The 24,772-nt window shown below is 41.4% G+C and overlaps 2 protein-coding genes across 26 annotated transcripts in view; one reads left to right on the forward strand and one right to left on the reverse strand.

Annotated features, from left to right (window-relative positions):
* Nucleotides 1-1,207: 1,207 nt before the first annotated feature.
* Nucleotides 1,208-11,288, reverse strand: PIGP (phosphatidylinositol glycan anchor biosynthesis class P). 5 transcript variants are annotated; one of them, XM_023630137.2, is made up of 5 exons: nucleotides 10,432-11,288; nucleotides 9,467-9,570; nucleotides 5,460-5,532; nucleotides 2,774-2,892; nucleotides 1,208-1,461 (listed from the first exon to the last, which is right to left on the reverse strand). In XM_023630137.2, the coding sequence occupies exons 1-5, from the start codon at nucleotides 10,758-10,760 to the stop codon at nucleotides 1,316-1,318; spliced, it is 771 nt and encodes a 256-aa protein (XP_023485905.1). In that variant the 5' UTR covers nucleotides 10,761-11,288; the 3' UTR covers nucleotides 1,208-1,315. The 5 variants fall into 5 exon arrangements, with proteins under 5 accessions (XP_023485905.1, XP_023485907.1, XP_023485908.1 ...); XM_023630139.2 differs by lacking the exon at nucleotides 10,432-11,288 and adding an exon at nucleotides 10,179-10,312; XM_023630140.2 differs by lacking the exon at nucleotides 10,432-11,288 and adding an exon at nucleotides 10,175-10,292.
* The window catches only part of TTC3 (tetratricopeptide repeat domain 3), a 150,240-nt gene continuing 135,744 nt past the window's right edge, over nucleotides 10,277-24,772 (forward strand). For 6 of the 21 annotated variants that reach the window (XR_011432918.1, XR_011432916.1, XR_011432917.1 and 3 more), the window contains exons 1-2: nucleotides 10,300-10,528; nucleotides 22,641-22,795. Coding sequence is in view for 7 of the 21 variants with exons in the window: in XM_070252296.1 (XP_070108397.1) it covers nucleotides 22,652-22,795 (144 nt within the window). In the remaining 14 variants the exon portion in view is untranslated. Of the gene's footprint in view, nucleotides 10,529-15,776; nucleotides 20,010-22,640; nucleotides 22,796-24,772 lie in introns of those variants that run through there. The other 15 variants (XM_023630131.2, XM_070252297.1, XM_023630134.2 and 12 more) reach the window with 13 other exon arrangements.

Here is a 24,772-nt window from a genome sequence, read left to right on the forward strand (position 1 = left end):
GCCTGGACTAATGCGAGACCCTCCTGACTGGTCTCCTTACTTCCACTCTTGCCCCATCCTCAACTCCCGCTCCCCAATCCATCCTTCACACACTGTCAGTGGCTTTTTTTTTTTTTTAAGGATTGGCACCTGGGCTAACAACTGTTGCCAATGTTTTTTTTTTTCCCTGCTTTTTCTCCCCCAACCCCCCCTGTACACAGTTGCATATGTTAGTTGCCGGTCCTTCTAGTTGTGGGATGTGGGACGCTGCCTCAACGTGGCCTGACCAGCGGTGCCATGTCCGCGCCCAGGATCCGAACCCTGGGCCGCCGCAGTGGAGCGCGCAAATTTAACCACTCGGCCACAGAGCCGGCCCCGTCAGTGGCTTTTTAAAAAGATAAATCAGGCCATGTCACACCTTTCCCTAAAACCTCCCAAGAGCTGAGTATCTGGAGAGCCTCAAGCTCATCACACTGACACTTGAATCCAGACTTCCTACACTGGCCTACAAAGCCCTTCACGGCTGGGGCTGGGTCTCTCCAGGCTCACCCCAGACCACACCCACATACCGTGTGCTCTAGGCCCCCCCTGGCCTGCTGTCTTGAGGACACACCAAGCTCCTTCCCACGGAGGGTGTGGCCTAGCTGCTTCATGCTTGGAAGCTCTCCCTCCCCGTCCAATCTTTATACAACAGGCTCCGTTTTTGCTAATCAAATCTCAACCTCAGCTGCCTCTCTGAGCCGCCTTCCTTGACCATCCGATCTACAGCAGTCACCCCTTTACATTCTAGAATATTATACTATCTTAACTTTGCATAGCACCCAGTAAATACTATTTTCTTGTTTATTTGCTTAGTCTTTCTCAATCTGTCTCTAAAACGTAGGCTCTTTGAGAGAGAATCTTATCATTGCTACATCCTCAGTGCCTGGTATGCAGTAAGTACTCAATAAATATTTGTTTGTGTCTTAGACATGAAACTGGTGGCAAGGACACGTACATTAAACATACCCTTCTCCCAAATCCAAGAGTTTGAATTCTGGGCCTCTGAGAACAAACAGTAGGGAGGACACAATTGCCCCTGAAAATTACAACGTTAATGTCTCTCTGTTGGGACTTCTTGCTGCTGCTTCTGACACTTATTTTGGTAATGCAGTATTTTATTTATTCTCTCCTTAATAACTTATATTTGAGAATACTTAAATACTAATGAAACTTAACCTAAGAGAAGTTCAGCTTACATCTTTTTATATTTCAACACCAGGGATTAATAAGAGAGGTAGTCAAAATAATTATGGTCAAAATTATTACATCAAAAACGTATAATAAATGTGTGCCGCTAGTCTACACACAACTCAGTTTTGGGTGTAAGTTCTTTGGCTGCAAGAAAGAACATTCGGTTTACTTCACTAATAGGAATATCTCTTAATGCTGGGATGGCCTCTTCTTGGTATTTCTTCTGCTGCTGATTTTTCGCATAGTTATCTGCAAGGAGAGGAAAAAGGGCTCAGTTACCCAAGCAATTTCTTCTCTAGTCTCTGTGGGTTATAGAGACCCACCACATAGTTTACGAGGCTGATGTCTGGACAACGACAAATACCACGTTTAACATAATTAAAAGACTACTTATATTCTCTCTTTAGAAGAAATGTCCCAATTAAAATAAAAATCAGCAAAGTACTTTTTGCATCTCTAATTTGGATAAGGAACTAATATTTCATTCAACTATACAATGATGATTAAAGTCCCATTTGCCATTTGACCATAGGTAGGTAAGCCTACCCAGGCTTGGGAAACATATTTAAATCAACACCCCAAAACTATTACATCATTTGGTACAATCATTCATGCAAACCTAACAATTTTCCCTCTTTGCACAAATTGTCTATTTGCTGTAATTCCAGTCAAGAATGCAGGGAATACAGAAGGCTATCAGAGAAGAAATATAAAAATACTATAATTGATTTTCAAAATACATTGTATAGGCTGACAAAAAGAGGCTTTGAAAAGTTAAAAAATCATATCAGGGAACTTAAAAAGTACTTTGCTTCCTAGAATCTAAGCAAGCTCAGGAATCTAATTTATTTTAATCTTTAGACTTGAAGTAAAAGAACTTAAAAAATAGAAAACTACAAAAACATGCTGTGGCTCTTCTATTCACTTAATTGGGGTCAGGCGTACAGTGACCCTGAGGATGACACCTCCCCTCCCCGCGAAATCCCTCTCCTGGACAAGCTCTGCATGGACCTATTGGCCATTCCTTGATCAACACTGCCTGTTTAGGATAAAAAGTTTTTCTCAGGCAAAGTTGCTGAAGAACATATTATATGCTTGTGGTTTTTATGGGAAAATACACCTGTTAACTAGTGCTGCAAAAAGCATATTCATCAGAACTTATTTCTGCCATGTAAACACTTCCTCTGATATAACTTTGTATTTCTTTCTCCTAGGTTCTTTTTATTGTGCCAGTGTGTGTCACCTAGTGCAGCATATTCTTGGCTGTTTTTTTTTAATAAGATTTTTTTTTTCCTGCTTTTTCTCCCCAAATCCCCGCAGTACATAGTTGTATATTATTAGTTGTGGGTCCTTCTAGTTGTAGCGCATGGGATGCTGCCTCAGCGTGGCCTGATGAATGGTGCCATGTCCACGCCTAGGATCCAAACCAGCAAAACCCTGGGCTGCTGAAGCACAGCATGTGAACTTAACTACTTGGCCACGGGGCTGGCCCTTGTTTTGCTTGATAAAAGTACTGACACCCCATCCTCCATCCCCCAGCAGTTTCTTTAATACCATTTACCTGTGATTGTATGAATGGAGTCGAGTGGAGAGGTACTCATCATGTTTATTCCAAATAAGAGTATATAACCGATTACTATAGTAATGAGGAGGTAGACAGGCAATGCGACCGCCCAGTATCTGCAGAAGAGAATATTAAAGCAGGTAACAGACTTCCGAAAGAGCTGAATTCTCGAGTCCATCACCAAGTTAACATACTGTGAAAATTTAATTTTAATTTTTATTGAAGGAATACATGCATATAAAAGGCAGTCAAATAATTCTACAAGGCCTATAATGAAAAGCTGGAATCCTGTAATCACACCCATCCTGACCCCAGAGTCTTACTCTCCAAAAGGGAACACTTTTAGCATCTGAGCTGTTTCTTCTGGTATTTACTTACACATTTCTACACAAGGTACTCATTATTATCTCTTGATTTTTTTCAATTTCAGACATTTTCTCTGGACTACCTAAGACGGAGATGAGGAAATTAGCTCTTTTGCACCCTGCCCTCTCACCTTCCTCCCTATCCTCCTACTATACTTACATCACAATTTCTGATCATGTCAGCAGTTTTTTTGAGGAAGATTAGCCCTGGGCTAATCTGCCACCAATCCTCCTCTTTTTGCTGAGGAAGATGATCCCTGAGCTAACATCCATGCCCATCTTCCTCTACTTTATATGTGGGACACCAGCCACAGCATGGCTTGACAAGCGGTACGTGGGTCCACACCTGGAATCCACACCAGTGAACTCCGGGCTGGCAAAGCGGAACATGTGAACCCAACCACTGCACCACTGGGCCAGCCCCCACATGAGCAGTTTTTAAAAATTATTGTGACTATTGGGCCGCTCCCGTGGCCAAGTGGTTGACATGGCGCTCCAGCTTCGGTGGCCCGGGGTTTCCCTGGTTTGGATCCTGGGTGCAGACATGGCACCGCGCATCAAGCCATGCTGAGGCGGCGTCCCACAGAGCACAACCAGAAGGACCTACAACTAGCATATACAACTATGTACTGGGGGGCTTTGGGGAGAAGAAGAAGAAGAAGAAAAAAAAGAGATTGGCAACAGATATTAGCTCAGGTGTCAATCTTTAAAAAAAAATTATTGTGACTATATAAATGATGTTTGCAACTGAGCACCTTAGTGTATTATTATTATTATGTTTCCTTGTACAATATTTTGTTTTTCCTGGATTTAGTAGTTACATCTTTTTGTCTTTTTGCTTGGTATCCCATGTACCTATCAATACTGAATCCTCAAGTTCTCTGATAGGACTCTATCTCCTATCCTCTCAATACGGTTCAGCACATCAAGTGCTCTGTCCTGGATGTTTTCCCGGGTGCATTGTTTCCTTAATAATTTCCTCCCTACTGTTTTCTCTTTCCGGAACTTCCAAGAGATAGCTTTTTTGCCATTATACTTTCCTCATCTCTTCTCTATTTGCCACTTTGCTGTGTTCTGTTCTACTTTCTGGAGATTACCTTTTAGTTTATCTTCTAACCTTTCATTAAAATTTTAATTTTCGCCATCATATTTATAATTTCCAAATACAGTAATTCCCTGAACATTCCCCTTTTTATAGCATTCTGTTGTTTCATAGTTATAATCTTTTATTATCTTTGAGCATTTTGTTATTTTAAAATTTTCTTCTGTTCCTTGCATTATCTTCATTTCCTTCAAGTTCCCTTTTTTGCTTTTCTCTTTTATATTCCATTTTAGAGGGTTTTTTTAATGTCTGGTAAGTTACAGCTGTCCATTCATATTTTAAAAATGAAGTAATAAGAAACTAACTGGAAGCATTATGTACACGTGGGCAGGATGGCCAACTGGTGAGCTCCACCGTAGGAGACCCGGCCATTCACTGGAGGATGTCCAGATGTCAGAAATTAGAGATCTTTTCTCCTGAGCTGGGTGACTTCCTCAGGGAGCACCCTACCCTCTTTGTTGGGAGAAGTAGAGTGGTATAAGCCTGCCAACCAGAAGCCTGAGATCCCAATGAGGAAAGGTGCGTGGGGGGAATCCCATCACTGAGCAGATTCACACTTACTCCTGTTTTCAGTAGGAGCCTCATCTCCACATTCAGTTCGACGGAGCGTCCCCAGCCCAGAGCCTCATTCAACCTTTTCAGAGAGCAACACTCCTGTCTTCTAGGGGAGGGTTGGTCTTCAGTTTTGAGGGCCGAGGAAGGGGACTGGAGGTCTAATGCTCTTTAAGCACTGTTTTCAGCCCAACCCAGAACTACTGTGTTAAAGAGGTGCCTGTACCTCCAGTGTCTGAGCCTTTCTGAGTTCCAGGGCACAAACATTCTTGCTGGCTTCCCTCCTTTAGCAATGTGGAAGAAGAGGGAACTAAGTCAGTCACCTCTCACCCGCCTGCAATCCACTTCCCAAAATGCTGTTGATACTTCTTATCTACTTTTCCGTTATTTGTTCCCGTGGGTTTACGCCTTACATTTTTTTCTACGGTATCATTTTAGCAGGATGTTGGGAGGAAATGGAGATAAAGATGTGTGTTCACCCCACCATCTTTAATTAGGAGGCGCACCAATAATGATTTTTTAAAAAGCTTTGAATTTCTAAATGGTTATTTATGGATCTTAAAAGAATAAACATTGAAAATTTGGGTAGTCTTTAGGAAATATCTGATCATTCAAAGCAGTATTAATATATTCTTATTTTATTTAAGAAATACGTTCAACTTACTTTTGAGGCCAATAGGTTAAGCCTAAGGAGTTTAGCCAAGATTCAGGAACAAATGCCCACACGAGATATAGTACTATAGAAGAGGGGAAAAGAAAAAAAGAAAAAAGTCAGTAAGGCATGCATCTCATCTAGGAAGGCTCAGATAAAACAGAAAGGGTCCTCTGGAGCTTCCCTGCTTCTCTCAGAAGTGATTTTTCCCTCCTTTCAGTTCTTCTAGCTCCTTATTTCTATCATCCTTGCAATACTTATTATAATTATTTTATATTAGTAATCTCTTTATTGTGGTTAAAAAATATAAAATTTAACCTTTTTTAAGTGTACAGTTCAGTCGTATTAAGTATATTTGCACTGCTGTGACACAAATCTTCAGGATTTTTTCATCTTGCAAATCTGAAACTCCATATCCATTAAACAGCAACTCCCCTTTTCCTCCATTAGTCATTTTTTAAAACAAGTTTTAACTCACACTGGATTTTAAGCAACTGAAAGGCAGAAATTGTGCCTTAGCAATTGTAATCCTGATAGCACCAAGCAATTTTCTTTATGCATACAAGGAATTTAATGCTTCATCCCACAGGGTTGAAATAATTACAGACATTTAGTTGCTTATAGTCTTGTCCTGATCCACATGTTGGGCTGCCGCCTTATCTCCCAGAGCACAATCTTATTTCCTTCAATCCAACTTTCTGGGGCATCCTTTACTGTTGTCCCTACGTGGTAAAAACAGCTAACCTCTGACCGCTCACTGTGGGGTAAGCACACTTCCAAGCATTTTACATGCATTATTTCATTTAATCCTCAAAACAATCCTATGAAGTATTATGTCATTTTTACAGAGGAGGAAATGGACTCTTAGAAATATCTGCCACGGGTAAGTGGCAGACACAAATTTCAAACTACCTATATCGATGATGATGAAGGATTAACATTTTTCTCAACACATATGTATTACAGAATTCTATATGTCAGAAGCATGAGATACAATAGTGAGTCCAAAAGAGCTGGCTTCTGCCATTCCTGAGCTTAAAATCTTGTGAGGAAGAGAGAGGAGTAGATTGCTATTTTCAGTACACTAGGAGAAGTGCTAATGAGTGACTAACAAAAGATGATATAGGAGCACCACTGCTGGTGATGGAGGCAATGTTAATGGTCAGGAAAGATTTCCTGGAGGAAAACTGGGGCCTAAAGGATGAGTAGGAGGTTAGCCAAGGCAGTAAGAAGCCCCAAGAGATTCGGTGGCAAGAGCAGATGAATGAGTTATGGGAGTTCTCAGAGTGAGTGTCTAGTAATTTCAACCCTGAAGAAAGAAAACAATTGAGCAGTCATTCTCCACAGAGTATTGAGTGACCTTCCAAAAATATAAATTTGACCATAACACTTGTCTGTTTAAATCCTTCAGTGCCCTGGGAATAAAATCCAAACTCCGTACCCAGGGATGGCCAGGACTTAAATGATGTGGCTCCTGCCTAGCTCTCCAGTGTTCTCAGGCACTACACTCCAGTCCAGCCACACTGTCTCAGGGCCACTGCACTTGTAGTGAGCTCTGTCTGCCTGGAATGTTCTTTCCTTGGCTCTTTCAATGGATGCTTCCTTCTCTTCCTTCATGTCTTAGCTCAGACGTCACCTCCTTAAAAGAGGCTTTCCCCATCACTTGCTATTACGGCTGTATCCCACCCACCGCACCCTCATTACTCCCAATCATTTCCCTTTATGTTCTTCAAAGCTATTTTCACAATCTGCAATTCCTGTTATGGACAGCATGTTTGTGTCCCCCTCAAATTCATATGTTGAAGCCCTAATTGATGCTATTTGGAGTTGGGGCCTTTGGGAGGTAGTTAGGTTTAGAAGAGGTCATGAAGGTGGGGCCCCCATGATGGGATCAGTATCCTTACAAGAAAAGGAAGAGACCAGAGCTTGCTCACACTCTCTCCCCACTATGGGAGAACGCAGCAAGAAGCTGGCTGTCTACAAGCCAGAAGAGGGCCTTCACCAAGAACCCCATCATGCTGGCACTCTCATCTTCCACTTCCCAGCTTCCAGAACCGTGAGAAATAAATCTATATTGTATAAGCCACCCAGTCTATGGTATTTTGTTATTGCAGCCTGAGCAGACTAAGATAATTACCTTGCTTTTAATTCAGTAAATATTTCAATGTAAAGAGGGAGTCATGTAAGCCCCCTGCACCCACCACTAGTTTTATCATAACTGTTGGGTACTGGCCTCTGACCTCCTCCCTCCTATTACTTTCTGCCTCACTTTCTCAGGCTTCAACCTTACTGACATCCACCTGTTTCTTGAACCTACAGGCATGCTTCTTCCTAACGGCTTCTGTACTGGCTATCTCTGTCTGGGAGGCTCTTTTCCCAGATCACCATATGGCTAACTTGCACTTTTCACGTCTGTGCTCAAATCTCACCTCTCAGCGAGGCACTGGAAATTCCAGACCGCTGTATTTAAAACAGCAACCTCTTCCCACTCCTTATTCTCCATTCTTGCTTAATTTCTCCCATGGTACATGTTATCATCTCACATTGTATATGTGTGACATATTTAACTTGTCCATTGGCTAGCTCCCCCCATGAGAATGGAAACTCTATGAAAGCAGGAAATTTTGGGCTATTTTGCTCCTCCTTTGCCTCTCCCAGTGCCTGGCATGTGGTGAGCACTAAAAAATTTGTTGAATTAAGTTTCGGCTGTGGGTATTACTGGATTTAAGTCTTAAAGTCATTACTTTGATTTATTTGTACAGTTTCTAATCCTTCATACTCTCTAAAACAAGGGTTGACAAAAATGGTGATGTTGATGATAACAATAACAGCAGCTAACACTTATTAAGTACTATTGTTCCCATGCATTGTTTTCAGGGCTTTGCATAAATTACTCCAATTAATCCTCACAACAGTCATAAGAGGCAGCAGAGCGAAGTCAACCCACTGTCTGGGTTCAAATTCTAGCTCCATCACTTACTGGCTGTGTGACCTTGGACACGTTCCTTAAACCCTGTGTACCTCAGTATTGTCATCTGTAAAATGGGGACAAAAATAAGACTATCTACCCTACAAGACTGTCTTATGCATAATAAGCATTCAATAAACATCATCACCACCCTTTTACAGATGAAGAACCTGAAGGCTCCAAGAGGTTAAGTAAATGGTCCCAGATCACAGAGGGAATCTGTGGGGGAGTCAGGATTTGAACTCAAGCTATAACTTCTTCACTCCATAGACTCCCCTAGCCAACAGCTTGGTTGGCTATACTGATGCACTTAGGGTTCAGAAGCACTCCCACTCCCCCACCTCCCCAGTTTCCACAAAATTCCACAAAGTTGGATGGTGGGCACCTAATATTCTCCCTTTTGTTTCCCTCCTAATTCTCAAATCCCTTTCAGCAGAGACGTGGGGCCTGCTGTTTGTCTTTGGGCATCTTAGTGTCTCAGTGAGCATCAGTTGCCTCATCTGTAAAATGGGATCTTATGGAGACCGAGCAAGATCTGGGATGTATAGGGCACCTGACTTCTCCAGCCTAAATCCCTTTACTCTCCAGCTCCTACAGGCTGCACTGGAGCCACACCAACTTACTCACATCCAAACCCCTCATTCAAGGCCTCCCCACTTCTTACCGTTGGGGGAAAAAGCTGTCTCTGATTTCCCAGTTTGATTTCACGTCTCTCCCCTGGGCTCCCATGGCACTTATCACACTGAGTGTTAATCGCAGATTTACTTGTCGGTCTTGCCCACAAGACCATGACCACAGGGACCAGGTTTTATTCACTTTGCAATCCTCTCTGCTGCTGTATAAATATTCTGTTGAGACTGAATCTTTTAGGCTAGTGTCTGGCACATAAAAACCTCCGAACAAACCTAGGTTCCCTTCAGGTCTTCTTAAAAAGAGACATAGGTAGAAAGAACCACAGTTCATGTGCGCACGTTCTGACAACAAACGCAGTAATTTCCTTGTCCTGGAACACCAGGAAAAGGCCCTGGCCATCTCTCAGCAAAGTACTTACTGAAGCCAAACTGGGAGCTTAAGAAAAGGACAAAGCCATAAATCGCTCTTTCTGGCAATGGCGACGGTGAATTTTCCACCATTTTCCCGGTGGCTTTAGACAATCTGTGGAAAAGAAACACAATGGCCCGTGAGTGATTTCCTCCCCGTCACCATTGGTCTGTCTTAACCTCATCGCTCTGCCATGGGCACAGCCCCTGCAGTGTTCTTCCCGGACTAAAGCACTGCAAACTGCCATCCTGCGCACACACCTCTGACACACCCCCACTTGCCCACCAGACCCCACGCCTCGCGTGCACGCGCAAACCCCCCTGCGCGCGCACAGGGGCACACAGGGCGGAGCGAGCACCCTGCAGCGGAGGGGAGGGGACGGCAGGGGAGAGCAACGGAGGGACAGACGCCGCTCCTGCCCCGCAAGCTTCGCCTCCCTTCGGGAAGGGAAGGGCAGGGCGGAGGCTGGCGCGGCCTATCCCGGCCTGGGCTGCGACGCCGGGGACCCGACCCTGCCCTCTCGTGGGGGCTTCTGTTTCCCATTAGAGGGAGGATAGGAGACCCTCGACCTTGTGTCCTTCATGCGCCCAGTGGGGCCCCTTCCGCCCGCTCTGCCACCTCCGCGCTGAGTCCTCTGCGCAAGTGCCAAGGGGCGAGCCGCAGGGGGGCGAGGGACAAAAAAAAACCGATGGAAAGTCCGAGTAGCGAAGGCACCCACCCACCCAAGCGCAGGCGCACCGCGCCTCTCGTCGGACCGGAGCGCGCGAGCGCGGGGTCCCCGCGGGATCGCTCAGCTCGCCGCCGCGGAGGTGGGCGGGGCGGCGCCACCGCGCATGCGCGCCAGCCCACGTGACGCGCCGGCCGCCCGCGCCGCCGCCCGCTCCCGGCCGCCGTCTGTCTGACGTGGAGGGCCTGAGGCGGCGGCGGCTGGCCGCGTCCGAGGCTCGCGGGCGGCGGGCCCCGGTGAGTGCACACCTGGCGCGCGGCAGGGCTCCCGGATGTGTCTCCTTGTCGCGCTGCAGCCGAGATGCCCGGGGAGCGGGGCCCTCCACACCCCCTCCGTGGGTGTGTGGTGAGTGTGGGTGTGTGTGCGTCGCCCCGCGTCGCTCGCTGTGGTGCCCGCGGTGTGTCTGCGTGGGTCGGGCTGCCGGTGCGCTGGGGGTGTGGCCGCCTTTGTCTGCCCCAGTGGGTGTGTCCTCTTTGACTGGGGTCCCCGTTCTGCAAGCCTGGGCCCCTCCGGGCGTCTGTGCGGGCGACGGTGGATGTGGCCCCTTTGTGTGCGCATCTCCCTGCCGCCCGCGCATCTTCTCCCGGGTCCGAGCGACGTGACGCCCATGCTAGGCGTGAGGTCCCCCAGCCCGTGTGTCCTCTCCTGGCCCCTTTTTGTCTGCGCCGGTTCTTCCCGGCGGCGGCGTGGGCGCCCCAGGCTGCGTGGGTGGCCCCCCCTTTGTGTCACTGCCCCTTCGGGGGAGTGTGCGTCCCCCGCGCGCGTGGCCGCGCCTCCTGCAGTCGTGACCCCCGCCTGGAGCATCGCCGCCCCGGTGTGCGTCCTCGCGTGTCCCCGCGCGCCTGCCGCGCTTGGGTCTTGTGGAGTGCGTGATCTCGGTGGTGCGGGTTTTCGTTCGCGAGTGTTCGTGAATGTTCGTGCGCGCCCGGTCCTCTGTGTCTTGTGTTTCCTATGTCTGCGCCACCTGTTTTGGTGAGCGTGGCAGCCGAGTCGGGGCCGGCGGCTCCCCAAGGAGGGGGGGAAATCAACCCAGCGCTCCCCCCTCCCCTGCGCCCCTTCGGAGCATCCTCCCTCCCCCGACGCTTCAGGACCCGGGGACAGCCGCGGGTCTGGCCAGCTGCTCCGCAGTGTTTACGGTGTCAGGTGTGGCTTGTCGAGCCAGCCTCTTCTGGGGCCGGAATAAGGGAGGGGACAAGGCCAAAAATGGAGCCAAGGCGTAGGTACCAGTGCGGCGTGCCTTTTCCAGAGGCGCCCTAGATGCCCAAAACCCTTCCACTGCAGAACTCCTAAAAATACATGCACACGCCAATTGGGCGAATACATTCTAGCCGACCCTGGGCGTTCGTGATAATGCTTAATATATATGGTGTTTTATGGCGTTCACATAAATTATTTCTTTTGATTCTGCCCTACATCCTGGCGGGAAGCAAGGTAGACATTTTGGAGATTTTACTTCTCCCCTGGGAATAGTTTCCTCATAGTTGAGCTCTAGTTAGGGCTTTTTTTATTGCAGGAAATTTGCGTTTTTTCCTAAGGGAAATGGAATTTCTTATAAGGATGCAAAGAGAGAAATTTCAAACCCTTTAGGGACCCAACTGCTGCTGCTCTTGCTCAAAGGTTCGTGCTCTGCGCTCAAGGCCTGCGTTTTGGTGTCTTGTCTCTGTTCATTTGCTCTCTTTTCTTACTCTTGCCTAATTTTCCTTTTTAATTTTTGGAATATTTCACATATAAGATACAGAGGGGGATCTAACCAACCCATGACTCAGATTTACAGATGTAATTATTTTGCCAAATTTACTTCGGAACCTCTGTTTTTTTAATGAGATAAAATTGAAGATATTGGAGGTGCTCTCAGTTCCTCCCCCTCCTTCTCTAGAGGTAGCCACCGTATTCAGGTTTGTGTCTGTCATTCTCTTGCATATTTTATACTTGGATTACAGTGAATCCATAAACAATATCTAGTGTTGTGTGTTTTAAACTTTAATGGTATTAAATGATATGTGTCTTTTTGCCGCTTGCCTTTTTCGATCAGCATCACATTTTTGAGATTTATATATGAATAAATTTCGATAATGGTGTTATCATTGGTTCGTTCATTTTTATTGCTGGTATAGAATTCCATTGTATGAATATACCAAAATTTATCCATTTCCTTATTGATGGACTTTGAAGTTGTTTTTTGGTTTTTCACTCTAAGAACAATCCTGCAATAAACGTCTTTGTACTTGTTTGCTTGTGCACACATTTGGAAGTTTCTCTAGGAAATACACCTAGTAGATGAATTGCTGCATAGTATGATAAGTGCATCTTCAACTTGACCAAATATCACAGAAGCTCTCCAGGTGGTTGTACCAATTTTCACTCTCATTGGTATGGAGTGAGGACACCGTTTCCTCACATCCTTGCTAACATTTTGCTATCAGACTTTTACATGTTTGTTGTCTCTCCACTGACCAGCTTCCTTATAACTTTAGCTTGTGGCTAAATTTGCTTGCAGCCACTTTGGCTTCTGTGCTAACCCTGTGTCAGCCTGTGGGTTCATCTCTCATGGCTAACTGGCTCTGTCTTTATCTCATTTGGTCCTCGTAAGATTAATTCCAATAAACAATTGTTTTGTACCTAAGGTATGTCAGTTCCTATGGTTGGTGTAAAGATAGTAATTTCCATGGTATGTTATATGTACCTCTCTAGCTGCAGGTGAAGAGATTTAATTACGTACTTTTTTCATATGATGAATGGTTTTTTAAAATCGTTTTTTTTCTTTAATGTAATATTTGGTATGTTCAAAATAAATGTAACATATAAGCAAGTTGTGAAGCAAAACAATAAAATGAAAACTTATCTATCCACCACTTAATCCTTGAGAATCCAAATGACCAATATTGAATGTGCTCACCTCCAGAGTGACTATCCTGAATTGTGTCTGTCATTCTTTGCTTTTTAACAATAATTTTATCGGGTGTGTATGCATCCCTTAACAATGTATTGTATGGTTTCTGTTGTTTTTGGGTCTTTAAAAAAAGGAATACAGGATACAGTTTTCTGGGGCTTGCTTATTTCTCTCAATGTTATGTTTCTGCATCACTGTAATTGAGTATAGATGTAAGTCATTAATTTTCACTGCTGTGTAGTATTCCGTGGGTGAATATAACACAGTGTATGCATTTTTCTGTTGATGGATATTTTGGTCATTTCTAGGTTTTGCTATTTTGAAGATGCTTGTACGTATTTTCTGGTACACAGTTGCAAGAATTTCTCTAATATTCACACTGGGGTGTATGAACCATGGAGGAGTCTTGGAGGTTTTCTAAGGCGTACTTGGGCACAGGTGATGTTAATGAATCAATTTATAGATCGTTAAATTCCATGTGTACGCTCTCCTAAAATTGGTAATGCCTGAGGCGTATGACAGAGTCTTTCTACTGGTTCTACTTTCCCACCTTCCCTTTCACAGGATCTCTTCCACCTTAGATAAGAAGGGCATGCCACTCACCCACATGGAATTTTACAAGGGCAATGCCCCAAGTGGAAAAACTCTCCAAGGACAACATAAGGGATAATTTAAAATACAGTGTATAGTGATAGGAAAACCTCTTTTAATCCAGGTACTTGTTATCTCTTCAAGAGCTGCATTTCCAATAAAAGTTCGTTTTTATTTTAATTACCAGTATATATAGTTATCTTTTGATCAACTCTGCTATAATAATGACAGTTTAAACCAATGATGTCAGTTTTATTTTAAAATGTTACTGTGATACTCCAGAAATTCATCCTTTGTAACTATTTAAACTTAGGCTGAAATTTTTTAGATGTTATCTTAAAGTGTGAAGAGTATGTCATTTTTAAAAGCGTTTTTGGTGGTTTTCGAGTTAAAAAAAAAAAAGGTTGGAATTCCACTGTGGTAAGCTTTTTGCTAGAAGTAGAACTTCTGGGTTATGGGGTGTGAATGTTTAACTTTACAAAATTATATCAAATTGTTTTTCCAAGTGGTTGTACCAGCTTCTGCTTTGGCTAGCAGGTTTGTCAATACTTTGATCAGCAGTCTATAAGAGTTATAGTTGATCTGTATCCTCTGCAACACTTATTACTGTTAGACTTCTTAATATCTGCCAATCGGAAGGGTACAAAATAATGTGTCATTGTGGTTTTAATTTGCATTTCTTTGATTGTTAATGAGTTTCAGCATCTTTTTATATGTTTATGAACCATCTGTTTCCCTTTTGTGAAATATCTGGTCATATTTTTTACCCATTTTTCTGTTGATTGTCTTTTAAAACTAGTAAACTGGTAACACCAATGCTTTATTGATTATATGCATTGTAAATATCTTCCTCCAGTTGTGGCCTGTCTTTTCACGCTTTATGGTGTATTTGGTGAACAGAGTTCTTAATTTTAATGTAATCTAATTGGAAGTTTCTGCTCTGGGGTTATAAAGACATTCTCCTCTGTTTCTTCTGAGAAGATTTAAAATGATGCCTTTCACATTTACATTCATAACCCATTTGGTATTGATTTTTGTGTGCAGTGTGAGATAGGGATCTGCCTTCATTTTTCCCCCCATGTGATGACAGTTGTCCCCATATTTGTGGTGTGTTGAATTGGCCCTCTGTTCACCAGCAATCTGCTGAACCACCTCTTTGACATGTTTAGTTTCTGTATGCATGGTTGTGTTTCTGGCTCATCTTTCTGTGCCACTTGTTCGCTTGTCTGTCTCTGTGTTGATACCACACTGTTGTAATCATTAATGCTATAGCTTTACCAGAAATCTTGATATCTGGGGAGGACTTGAGTCTCAGCTGTTCTTGGACCTTTGTTCTTGCTTTAACAATCAGCTTGTCACCTGAAATGAAAAACTCTTTGAGAATTAATTGGAATTGATTGAATCAATTTGAGGGAGAAGTGAAATCTTTAAGATTTTGAGTCTTCCTGTCTGAGAACATGGTATGTATTTCCATTTATTTAGGTTTTTAATGTCTTTTAATATAGTTTTGTAGTTTTCTTCATACAGATCTAACACTTTTTAAATGTCGATCCTGATGTTTTCTTGCTGTTATAAATGGTGTTATTTTGAGATTCTATTTTCTGACTGTTTATCGTTAATAAACAGAAATTTAATGGATTTTTTCCATTGATCTTTAGCCATCCACTTGATAAACTCCTATTATTTCTAATATATTTTCTGTAATTCTTTTGGGTTTTCTATGTGGATAATAATATCATTTGCAAATAGTGACACTTTTGGTTTTTTCTTTCTAATTATTTTTCCTTTTAATTTTTTTCTTGTCCTAATATTCTGGCACACTTTTAGATGTATTTTCAATGGAAGTGTGTTCACTAGAAGTGATTATAGTGGACATCTGGATTTTAAAGGGGATGTTTCCCCATTAAAAATCATGTTTGTTATGAGTTTCTGTAAATATTCTCTATTAAGTTAGGAAGTCTTTGTTTGCAATTTTGTCACATGCTTTTCTGTGTCTGTTGAGAATATCTTGTGGTTTTTCTCCTTTAATCTGTTATATGTAATGGATTCCAATATATACATTTTAAAATTCTTAATTCTCTCTTACATTTTTTCCTGAGGTAAATCCAAATTGATGGATTGTCTTCTTATGAGCTACTGGAATCTATCCAGTATTCTTGAATGTGTTTATGAATGAAGTTACCTGTCATTTGTCTTTAGTGATTGTCTTGTCTGATCTGGCTCTTAAGGTTACTCTAGCCTTATGCCAGTTAGAGTAGTTCCTCTTTTTCTGCTTCCTGGGAGAGTTTGGATTGGAGTGATTTGTTTCTGAAAAGTTTGGTGGAATTTACCTGTGAGATCATTTGGATCTAATGTTTTCTTTGTGGAAGGATTGTAGATTGTTAGTAATATAGTAATAATTAGCAGTTGAATAGTAATAGGACTTCAGGTTTTCTATTTCTTTTAGTCAGTTTTGGTCAGTTTTAGAAATCTGCTTTCAACAAAAATTTTAAGTTTTTTGGCATCAAGTTTGTGGTATTAATTCCCTTTTTAATATGTTTTACCTGTAGTTATGTTCCCTTTCCTCATTTTGAATATTATTTGTGTATGACTTCTCTTTTTTTCTTGATTAATCTTGCCAAAAGTTTGTCTGTTTTATTAATCTTGGCAAAGAGTTAATTTTTGGCCTAATTAGTCCTATTATATTTTGGGGTTTTAGTTCATTGATTTTTCCCCCTCTTTATTATTTCCTTTCTTTTTCTTATATTATTTTTCTAACTTAAATTGCGTGCTTAATTTATTAATTTTCATCCATTCCTATTTCCTAGTATGAGCATGTAAGGCTATAAATTTCCTCAAAGTTCGTTTTTGCTTTATCTAATGTGGTTTAATTTATAGTGTTTTCCTTAACTTTCGCATGTAAGTATTTTTAAGTTTCTGTTTTGATTTCTTCTTTGACTTATGTGTTTTTAAATTTTCTTTAAAATGTGTTTTGAAATTTTCACATGTATCTACATTAATGCTTCTTTTTTTATTCATTTCTTAATTGTATAGTCAAAGGATGTGTACTTGTGAAAAGTATGTATTCTCTGATTGTGATGTATCCATTAGATCAAGCTTGTAAATTATGTTGTTCAAACTATATTGATTTTTGTTTGACCTATCATTAGTTGAGAGATGAGTTGCAGTCTCCTGCTGTTACCTTCTAACAGACTTACTGTAGTTCTAACAATTTTTCTTTTTATGTATTTTGAGACTATTTGATTAGATATATGCAAGTTTAACATCATTTTCCCAGTGTATTGGAACTTTTCTATTATGGCGTGATCCTTTCCATTTTAATTTTGCTTAATTTTGCTTTTTGTCTTGGGATCAGTTTTGTCTCTTCCACCTTTCTTTTGCTGGTGATTTACCTGGAATATCCTTTTCTTCATTTTACTGTCACCTTTTCTATGTCCTTAAACTTTTGGTGTCTCTTATAAAGAACATATTAATGGATTTTTCTTTTAATCCAGTCAGTTTATGTCTTTTAATTGGTACTTTTAGAAGTTAGTTCAAGTCTCTTGGTGGACAACTCAGTTTTTATTTAAAATTATTTTTATTTCACTCTTGTTCTGGAGAGGTAATTTTGATGAGTATATAGTTCTAGGTAGATAATTTATTTTCTGTCCACATGGTGAAGATATTCTTTTACATAAAGTACAAAGTCTGCTGCCAGTTTTCTTTATGCTTCTTGAAGAAAATGTTCCTTTTCTTTTGACTGCATTGGATTTTCTGGCTTTGGTGTTATATCATTTCACTTCTAAGTTTAAATGGAGATTACTTTTTATTCATCCTCTTGGATACACCTATTCCCTGATTCTGAATTTTGTCCTTCATGTCATCCAGAAGATTCTGAGCCCTGTGTTCTTTAAATATTGTCTCTCTTTGATTTTATCTATTCTCTCCTTCTGGAAATTTAACTGGATATATATGTATTAGACTGTTCCCAGATAAGGTACTTTTCATCTTTCACGTTTTTCATTTCTTTTTCTCTTTACCAGAATTTACAGTGCTGGATAGTTTCATCATGCACGTTTTCTAGTTTATCACTTTTCTCTTCATCTGTACCTAATCTTCTCTTTAACCCATCGTTGTTTTTCTTTTACTTTTGACAGTTATATTTTTAATTTCTAAAAGTTCTACTTGTTTTTTTTCCAAATATACTCATTTTTTATATTCTCATGTTGGTGGCTCATTTTTTTAGTCCATGGCTAATCTGTAGATTGTGTCTGGCAATCCCAGTCTCTCCTGTCCTTAGGGGTCTAAATTTATTGCTTGTTTTTCTGTTTTTTCTCCCTCATGGTGGATTGTCACTTCCTGTTCTTGGTGATCATTGATAATGAATTCCTGTTTGATCTTTCTCTGTGGAAATCTTGACAGTCTGATTTGGGGATGCTTTTCTTCTGATAGGATTTGGGTCAGCTTTGGTTGGGGGCCAGGGAGTTTCATGGACCACTTTTCAGTTCCCTCGCTTTGCTTCTGGCCCAGGGCTCAGTGTCCTGGTCCTACTGCTGCTCCTAGCAATACTGCTTATAGCTTTTGACTGTCAGATAGAGGTTTGTTGCTTTTGGTGGAAAAGGGTGACTTTACATGTTCCCTATTTCTATGAGCTCAGCAAAATTAAAAAAATTTAAAATCTTGGATCCACTTTGTTTTGGAGTGATAGAGTCCCCCATTAGTTCTTGCTAACTGATGAAATCAGAAGTCCCTTACTTTAATTTTAGTAGTACATTTTTATTTTAGTTTGTGTTAGGAAAAAAATTCTGTCCTCCCAAATCTAAGATTTCTTGGTGTATCAAATTTTCTATTAAAATAAATTTACATCTAAGTTAAAAGTTGAGTTATCCTAAAGAAAAAGATTAAATAAATAAAAGTACAGGTGGCAAGTGGATTTGGCAAAGTTTTCTACTTTGAGGAATGGGAATAAGAAATAGGGGAAACACTGAGCTAGGGAATCAAGGTGAGTAGGGCACAGTGTACCCTCTGGACCCGAGTGAACCTACAGAGATAAACCTGTGATGACCAAACAGTGTGGAAACTACTGCAAAAAAGATATGGGCAGGGTGCTTTGGGCTTACAGAGAAGAGGCACAGAAATAAACTTGGTAGTAGTGAGAAGAGCAGGAAATGCTCGTGGAATTTATTATTACGGACTGGTAGGCATTAGGTGATTGCAGGATAGGATTTGTTTAGGAATGACAAGCAGTTGAATATGATGGCTTCTGAGTTGGATTTCATGGAGTGACTGGAGATAAAAGCAGGAACAGGATCACAAAAGGCCTTCTATGCAATAGTAGGAAGTTTGGACTTAATTCTGAAGATGAAGGGAAGGTGTTGAATAATTTTAAGCAGTAAAATGTTATGATCAGAGTTTTAGAGGATATCAAGATTGAAGGCAGGTCACCAGTTAGGACTGCTTGTTAAATTAATTCAGAGGAGAAAAGATGAAGCTACAACTAAGGCAGTGGCACTGGGCATGAAGAGGTGTATGTGTGCTAATTTTAGAGTTCTTAGGGGGTAGAGATTACAGGACTTCGTGGTCAGTTGGATAGGAATGTTGACAGATACTGGGGAGTCTAGATTGATCCCCAGATTTCTAGTTTGGGCAACCAGATGGCACGTAGAGCAATTAACTGATAGCATACAGAAAGAGGAAAGAATTTGGTTTTATTTGGTTTTTGAGGAAAAAGATGTTTGTTTTTGAACGTAGTGAATCTGAGAGGCTCGTGAGACATCTTGCTTAAGATCCAATAGCAGTTGACAGGGATGGTCTAGAAGTCACGAAAGGCACGAGACACACCCTAGCCCAGAGAGATTTGAGAGTCTTCAGCATTTGGACGTCTCAGCCTTTGTTTGCTACAGGGCAGTACGAGATAATTTAAAGCGGTACATAGATAAACACTGGAAAGTTTTTTAATAGTTAGGAATTTATTCTAAAGTGTATGGAAAGCATAAGTTATACATCAAACCCGTGATATCATGGATATTATCGCTTAGGCCAAGTGAACCCAATAAAAAAGAAATATTGAGTGAGTAAAAATGCATGTGGTATGTGGAAATGGCACCAATTATGGTGAAGCTGTGCAAATGATGGAGGTTCAGAAAGTGCTGTTTTAAGCCATGAGTGTGGTGGATAAAGTCACCCACGGAGAGAGTAAGCGTGGAAAGAAAAGAGAGTTGACATTTGGGTGGCGGGGATTGGAGAAGAAGAGCCCGTGGAGACTGAGGAAGAGCAGCCAGAAGAATAGGAGGAGGACCAGGAGAAGATGGTCTTTGGAGTCCAAGTGAAGAGTTCTGAGGAGGAGGAAGTGGTCAACAGCGCCAAGTAAGTTGTGAGCTGCAAAGCACTCTCCGGGCTCAGCAATTGAGGTAGCCATTTAGCTAGAAGCATCCAAGAGTGGATTCTTAAAAATACTCATCTAATATTAACGATAGCTGATGTTTATAGCGTTTCCTGTATACCATGTCTTATCCTAAGCACTTTCAATGTGTTAACTGGTTAATTAAGTAGATAGTGTTGCTATCCCATTTGATATGTGAGGAAACCGAAGCACAGAGAAGTTAACTTGCCCAAGATCACACATTCAGGAAGTAGGAGAGTCAGGATTCACGCCCAGGCAGTCTGGTTCCAGAGATCATGCTCTTAACCACTATGCCACATCACCTCTCTAGTTAAAACCAAATAGAAAATACAAATTACACCAATGTCGTAAGTACAGTACAGTTGGTGTAGGATGTGGTATCAGTGAGATCTGCCAGGCTGTGAATGACCCATGTCACAATGACTTAGTCTGCTGGGTATGAGCACATTAATTGTATGCCATGATGGTGATGTATGGGCTGTGACAGACAGTTCTTGGCTCTCTCTGGATTTATATACAAAAAATGTTTGTAATACAAATGAGCTTACAACTGTGTATATTTCCCAGGATAGCATATGTCCCATATTATGTGCAGTACTTTGGATGCTAAAATGTCTTTTTTATTTTTTCCAGTCACTTTTCACTTTTGAATTTACATTCTAAACTCTGGAAATATTGTTCATCCAGAGCAGGTCAGGTGCCAGACATTATAGATAACCAGTCTGTTATAGAAGGTCACTGATGACCTTATTGAAAGTGGTTTCCTTTGAATGGTAGCAGTGGAAACCGAATTGTAGGAAACTGAAAATGAATGAGAATGGAGGATTTGAATGGGAGAAAAGGGAAGAATTCTTGATGAGGTTGAAGAATGCCTGTGGTAGGAGATAGGGGAGACATGGGCCATAATGATTCTTGGCTGTGGTCGGAGAGGAGCTAATCAGAAGTCAAGATTTATAAACTGATTTAGAGCTGAGCAGTGATCTGAGGTGTGGTCTTGGGAGGAACCTAGGTGAGGTGGGCAGTGAAGTTCATTTCAGTTGAGGAGGTAGTTAAACTGCAAGGCCAGGGTCTTGAAGGGGTCGTCTACATGGGCCATGATGTGGCTGGGATGATAGAATTTGGAAGAGAGGGGAACGCTGAACTGGTTGCCAGTATTCTTAAACATGACAACCGCCAAGAGGTAACTAGGTGGCAATGACAAGGAAGGGTAGATATTATAGTGAAATACAGTTGTTTGAGACGAGAGACTGTGGTATCAGAGGACCTGGATTTGAATCCTTTCAAGCTTGGTGACCTTGAGCGAATTGCTTAATTTTACCGAGAAGATTTCCCATCTGTGCGGTGGGGATGATGCTCAATGGGCCTGAGAAGAACTGCTGTGAGGATTAATGAGGTGACCCATTAAAACGCTTGGTGTGCTATGTGACAGAAAGACGTAGTGTGCTAGGAAGATGGTTATTGTTCTTCACGTCTGATGTTGTGAGGTTTTCGTACAGCAGATTGGACATAATAAGAAGGATTAATTAAATGGCTTTGCATTTCGAGAAGGATGGTGGTCTTGCTTGGGAAGAAAGAAACTTGATATGTCCTAACAGTGGGATAACAGTGGTGAGGTGAAAAGGTATAAAGAATGAGTTAATGAAGGTGCTGATGATGATAGGAAAAGAAAGCCATTAGTTGGGCAGGAGTTAGAAGTAATAAAATGATGCTGTTTTCAGTGATATTTAGGTTTTCTAGCTGTTCTGATAGCTGTTAATCTTACTGAACTTTCTTCAGGGAAAAAACCTTAGTCTGAAACTCCAGCCCTAATTCCCCTTTTCCCCCAATGAAATAATTATTTTTTAAACATAGTTGTTGATAGTGTGAGGGTTTTTGCCCACCTTTGCAATCTAGCAGTGCTTGACTGTGTGTCATAGTAGTTCTGAGGTTGTTAGGCGGAGCAGTTGTTAGGAGGATGGAGGGTCCGGATGCGGCTGTGGGGAATTAGATTGACAGACTCACCCTGTACCACTTCAGCTCTGCCCCTTTGCCCAAGACAGAAACACACTAAAGGATGGGTAGGAGAATATGAGCAGCTGAGAGGAAACTGTTGTCTCAGTGGAGTCAGAATTTACTTCCAGCCAGGAGGCCGAGAATGTAGTGGAGTTTGTGTATGGTGAAATGTCATATTTCACAGGGTGCAGGAAAAGCAGATGGGGTATAAGGACGGCAGTGGAAAGATGTCTTTTGTTCATTCAGCAAACACTTGTTTGAGGGCTTCCCATGTGCAAGGCACATACAGATGAATAAGACGCCCTTAATTATCTTCTCTCTAAAGGAGATGTGTAAATAGATCAATTCAGAGCAGAGATGGTGACTATGTGAACCTAAGGAAAAGAAGAAATAGGTTAAACTGTTATTTGAACAGAGTCAAGGGGAAAGAATAGCAGAATGAGGATGAGAATCTTCCAGAGTTTCAGTGTTCTAATTGGAATTAATTCCCTGGGGCTTAAGTTCCAAGTATTTTTCTGTTATACAGTAGAAGCCAGGAACACTGCGTCTTATATCATCACAAATGGTGTAATTACTTATTTGTGTTTGTTTTTTTTTTTTAGGATGGTTCACCATGGATGATTTTGCCCTGGGAGATTTCACCGTAGCAGATTATGCCTTGTTAGAAGATTACCCATATGTGGACGATTGTGTCTTTGCTCCTAAATTGATGTCCAATGATTATGTTCGTGTGACTCAACTTTACTGTGATGGAGTAGTAAGTAGATTTGTTGACTTTTTGTTTCTAGCATTGTGTCTTCTTAAAGGTTTCTAAAAATTTATTTATTTTTTATTTTTTGAATTGTCTTTTTAACTTATTGTTTATTGAGGTGACATTGGTTTATAACATATGTACATTTCAGGTGTGCATCATTATATTTTGACTTCTATATAGACTACATCATGTTTACCACCAAAAGTCTAGTTGCCGTATGTCACTGTACACATGTGCCCCTTTACCCTTTTCATCCTCCTGCCACTCTCTTCCCGCCTGGTAACCACCAATCTGTTCTCTCTATCTATGTGTTTGTTTATCTTCCACTTATGAGTGAAATCATACTGTATTTGTCTTTCTCTGACTGATTATGCTTAGCATAATACCCTCACGTCCATCTGTGTTGTCGCAAATGGCAAGATTTCATCTTTTTTTATAGCTGTAGTATTGCATTGTGTGTGTGTGTATCTACCATATCTTCTTTATCAATTCATCCATCGTTGGGCACTTAGGTTGTTTCTAAGACTTGGCTATTGTGCATAATGCTGCAGTGAACATAAGGGTGCATTTGAATTGGTATTTTCATGTTCTTTAGGTGAATACCCAGAAGTGGAATAGCTGGATCATATGGTATTTTTATTTTTCATGTTTTGAGGAATGTCTATACTGTTTTCCATAGTGGCTACACCAGTTTGCATTCCCACGAGCAGTGTATGAGGGTTCCCTTTTCTCCACATCCTCGCCAACACTTATTATTTCTTGTCTTTTTTTTCCCCCCTGCTTTATCTCCCCAAACCCCCCCTGTACACAGTTGTATATCTTAGTTGCAGGTCCTTCTAGTTGTGGGATGTGGGCCGCCACCTCAACATGGCCTGACGAGCGGTGCCATGTCCACGCCCAGGATCCGAACCTGGGCCGCTGCAGCAGAGTGCACGAACTTAACCACTCGGCCACGGAGCCGGCCCTCTTGTCTTTTTAATAATAGCCATTCTGATGGGTGTGAGGCGATAACTCATTGTGGTTTTGATTTGTATTCCCCTAACAATTAGTGATGTTGAACATCTTTTCATGTGCCTGTTGGCCATCTGTGTATCTTCTTTGGAAAAATGTATATTCAGATCCTCTGCTCATTTTTTGATTGGCTTGTTCGTTTTTTGTTGTTGACTGTATGAGTTCTTTATATATTTTGGATATTAACGCTTATTGGATATATGATTTGCAAATATCTTCTCCCAGTTGGTAGGTTGTTTTTTTGTTTTATTCATGGTTTCTTTTGCTGTGCAGAAGCTTTTTAGTTTGATGTAGTCCCATTTGTTTATTTTTTCTTTTGTTTCCCTTGCCTGAGGAGACATGATATTCAAAAAGATGCTGCTAAGGCTGATGTCAAAGAGTGTACTGTCTATATTTTCTTCTGGGAGTTTTATGGTTCAGGTCTCACATTCAACTCTTTAGTCCATTTTGAGTTAACTTTTGTGTATAGTATAAGATAATGGTCTACTTTCATTCTTTTGCGTATGACTGTCCTGTTTTCTCAGCACCATTTATTGAAGAGACTTTCATTTCTCCACTGTATGTTCTTGGCTCCTTTGTCGAAAATTAGCTGTCCACAGATGTGTGGGTTTATTTCTTGGCTCTCAGTTCTGTTTCATTTGATCTGTCCGTCTTTCTGCCAGAAAGATTTTTTTTAAAAATTGAGATATAGTTGGCATATAACATTAGTTTAGTTTCCAGTGTACTAACATGATGATTTGATCTATGTATGTGTTGCAGAATCACCACAGTAAATCTAGTTAACATCCATCACCACATAGTTACAATTTTCTTTTCTTGTGATGAGAACTTTTAAGATTTACTTCTTAAAGATTTTTTGATTTAGAGCTGAATAAAGATTTTTTTGTGCCACGTAAGTTTTTACAAGGACGTAGGTGTACATGCTTTTGAGGTGATTTCAGAAGGGAAAGTAGGCAGTGCCTCAACAAC

This window comes from Equus caballus, chromosome 26 (genome assembly GCF_041296265.1).
Source record: "Equus caballus isolate H_3958 breed thoroughbred chromosome 26, TB-T2T, whole genome shotgun sequence".
Lineage (NCBI taxonomy): Eukaryota > Metazoa > Chordata > Mammalia > Perissodactyla > Equidae > Equus > Equus caballus.

Bases quoted from the DNA above. Each gene is read 5' to 3' on its own strand.
- PIGP (XM_023630137.2), bottom strand. From the start codon at position 10,760: ATGCGCGGGCGGCAGGGAGATGCGCACACAAAGGGGCCACATCCACCG. The intron at 5,533-9,466 runs GTAAGTACTTTG...CCTCTTCTATAG, and splicing joins AAGCTCCCAGTTTGGCTTCA to TACTATATCTCGTGTGGGCA. The intron at 2,893-5,459 runs GTAAGTTGAACG...TCTCTTCTGCAG, and splicing joins TTAACCTATTGGCCTCAAAA to ATACTGGGCGGTCGCATTGC.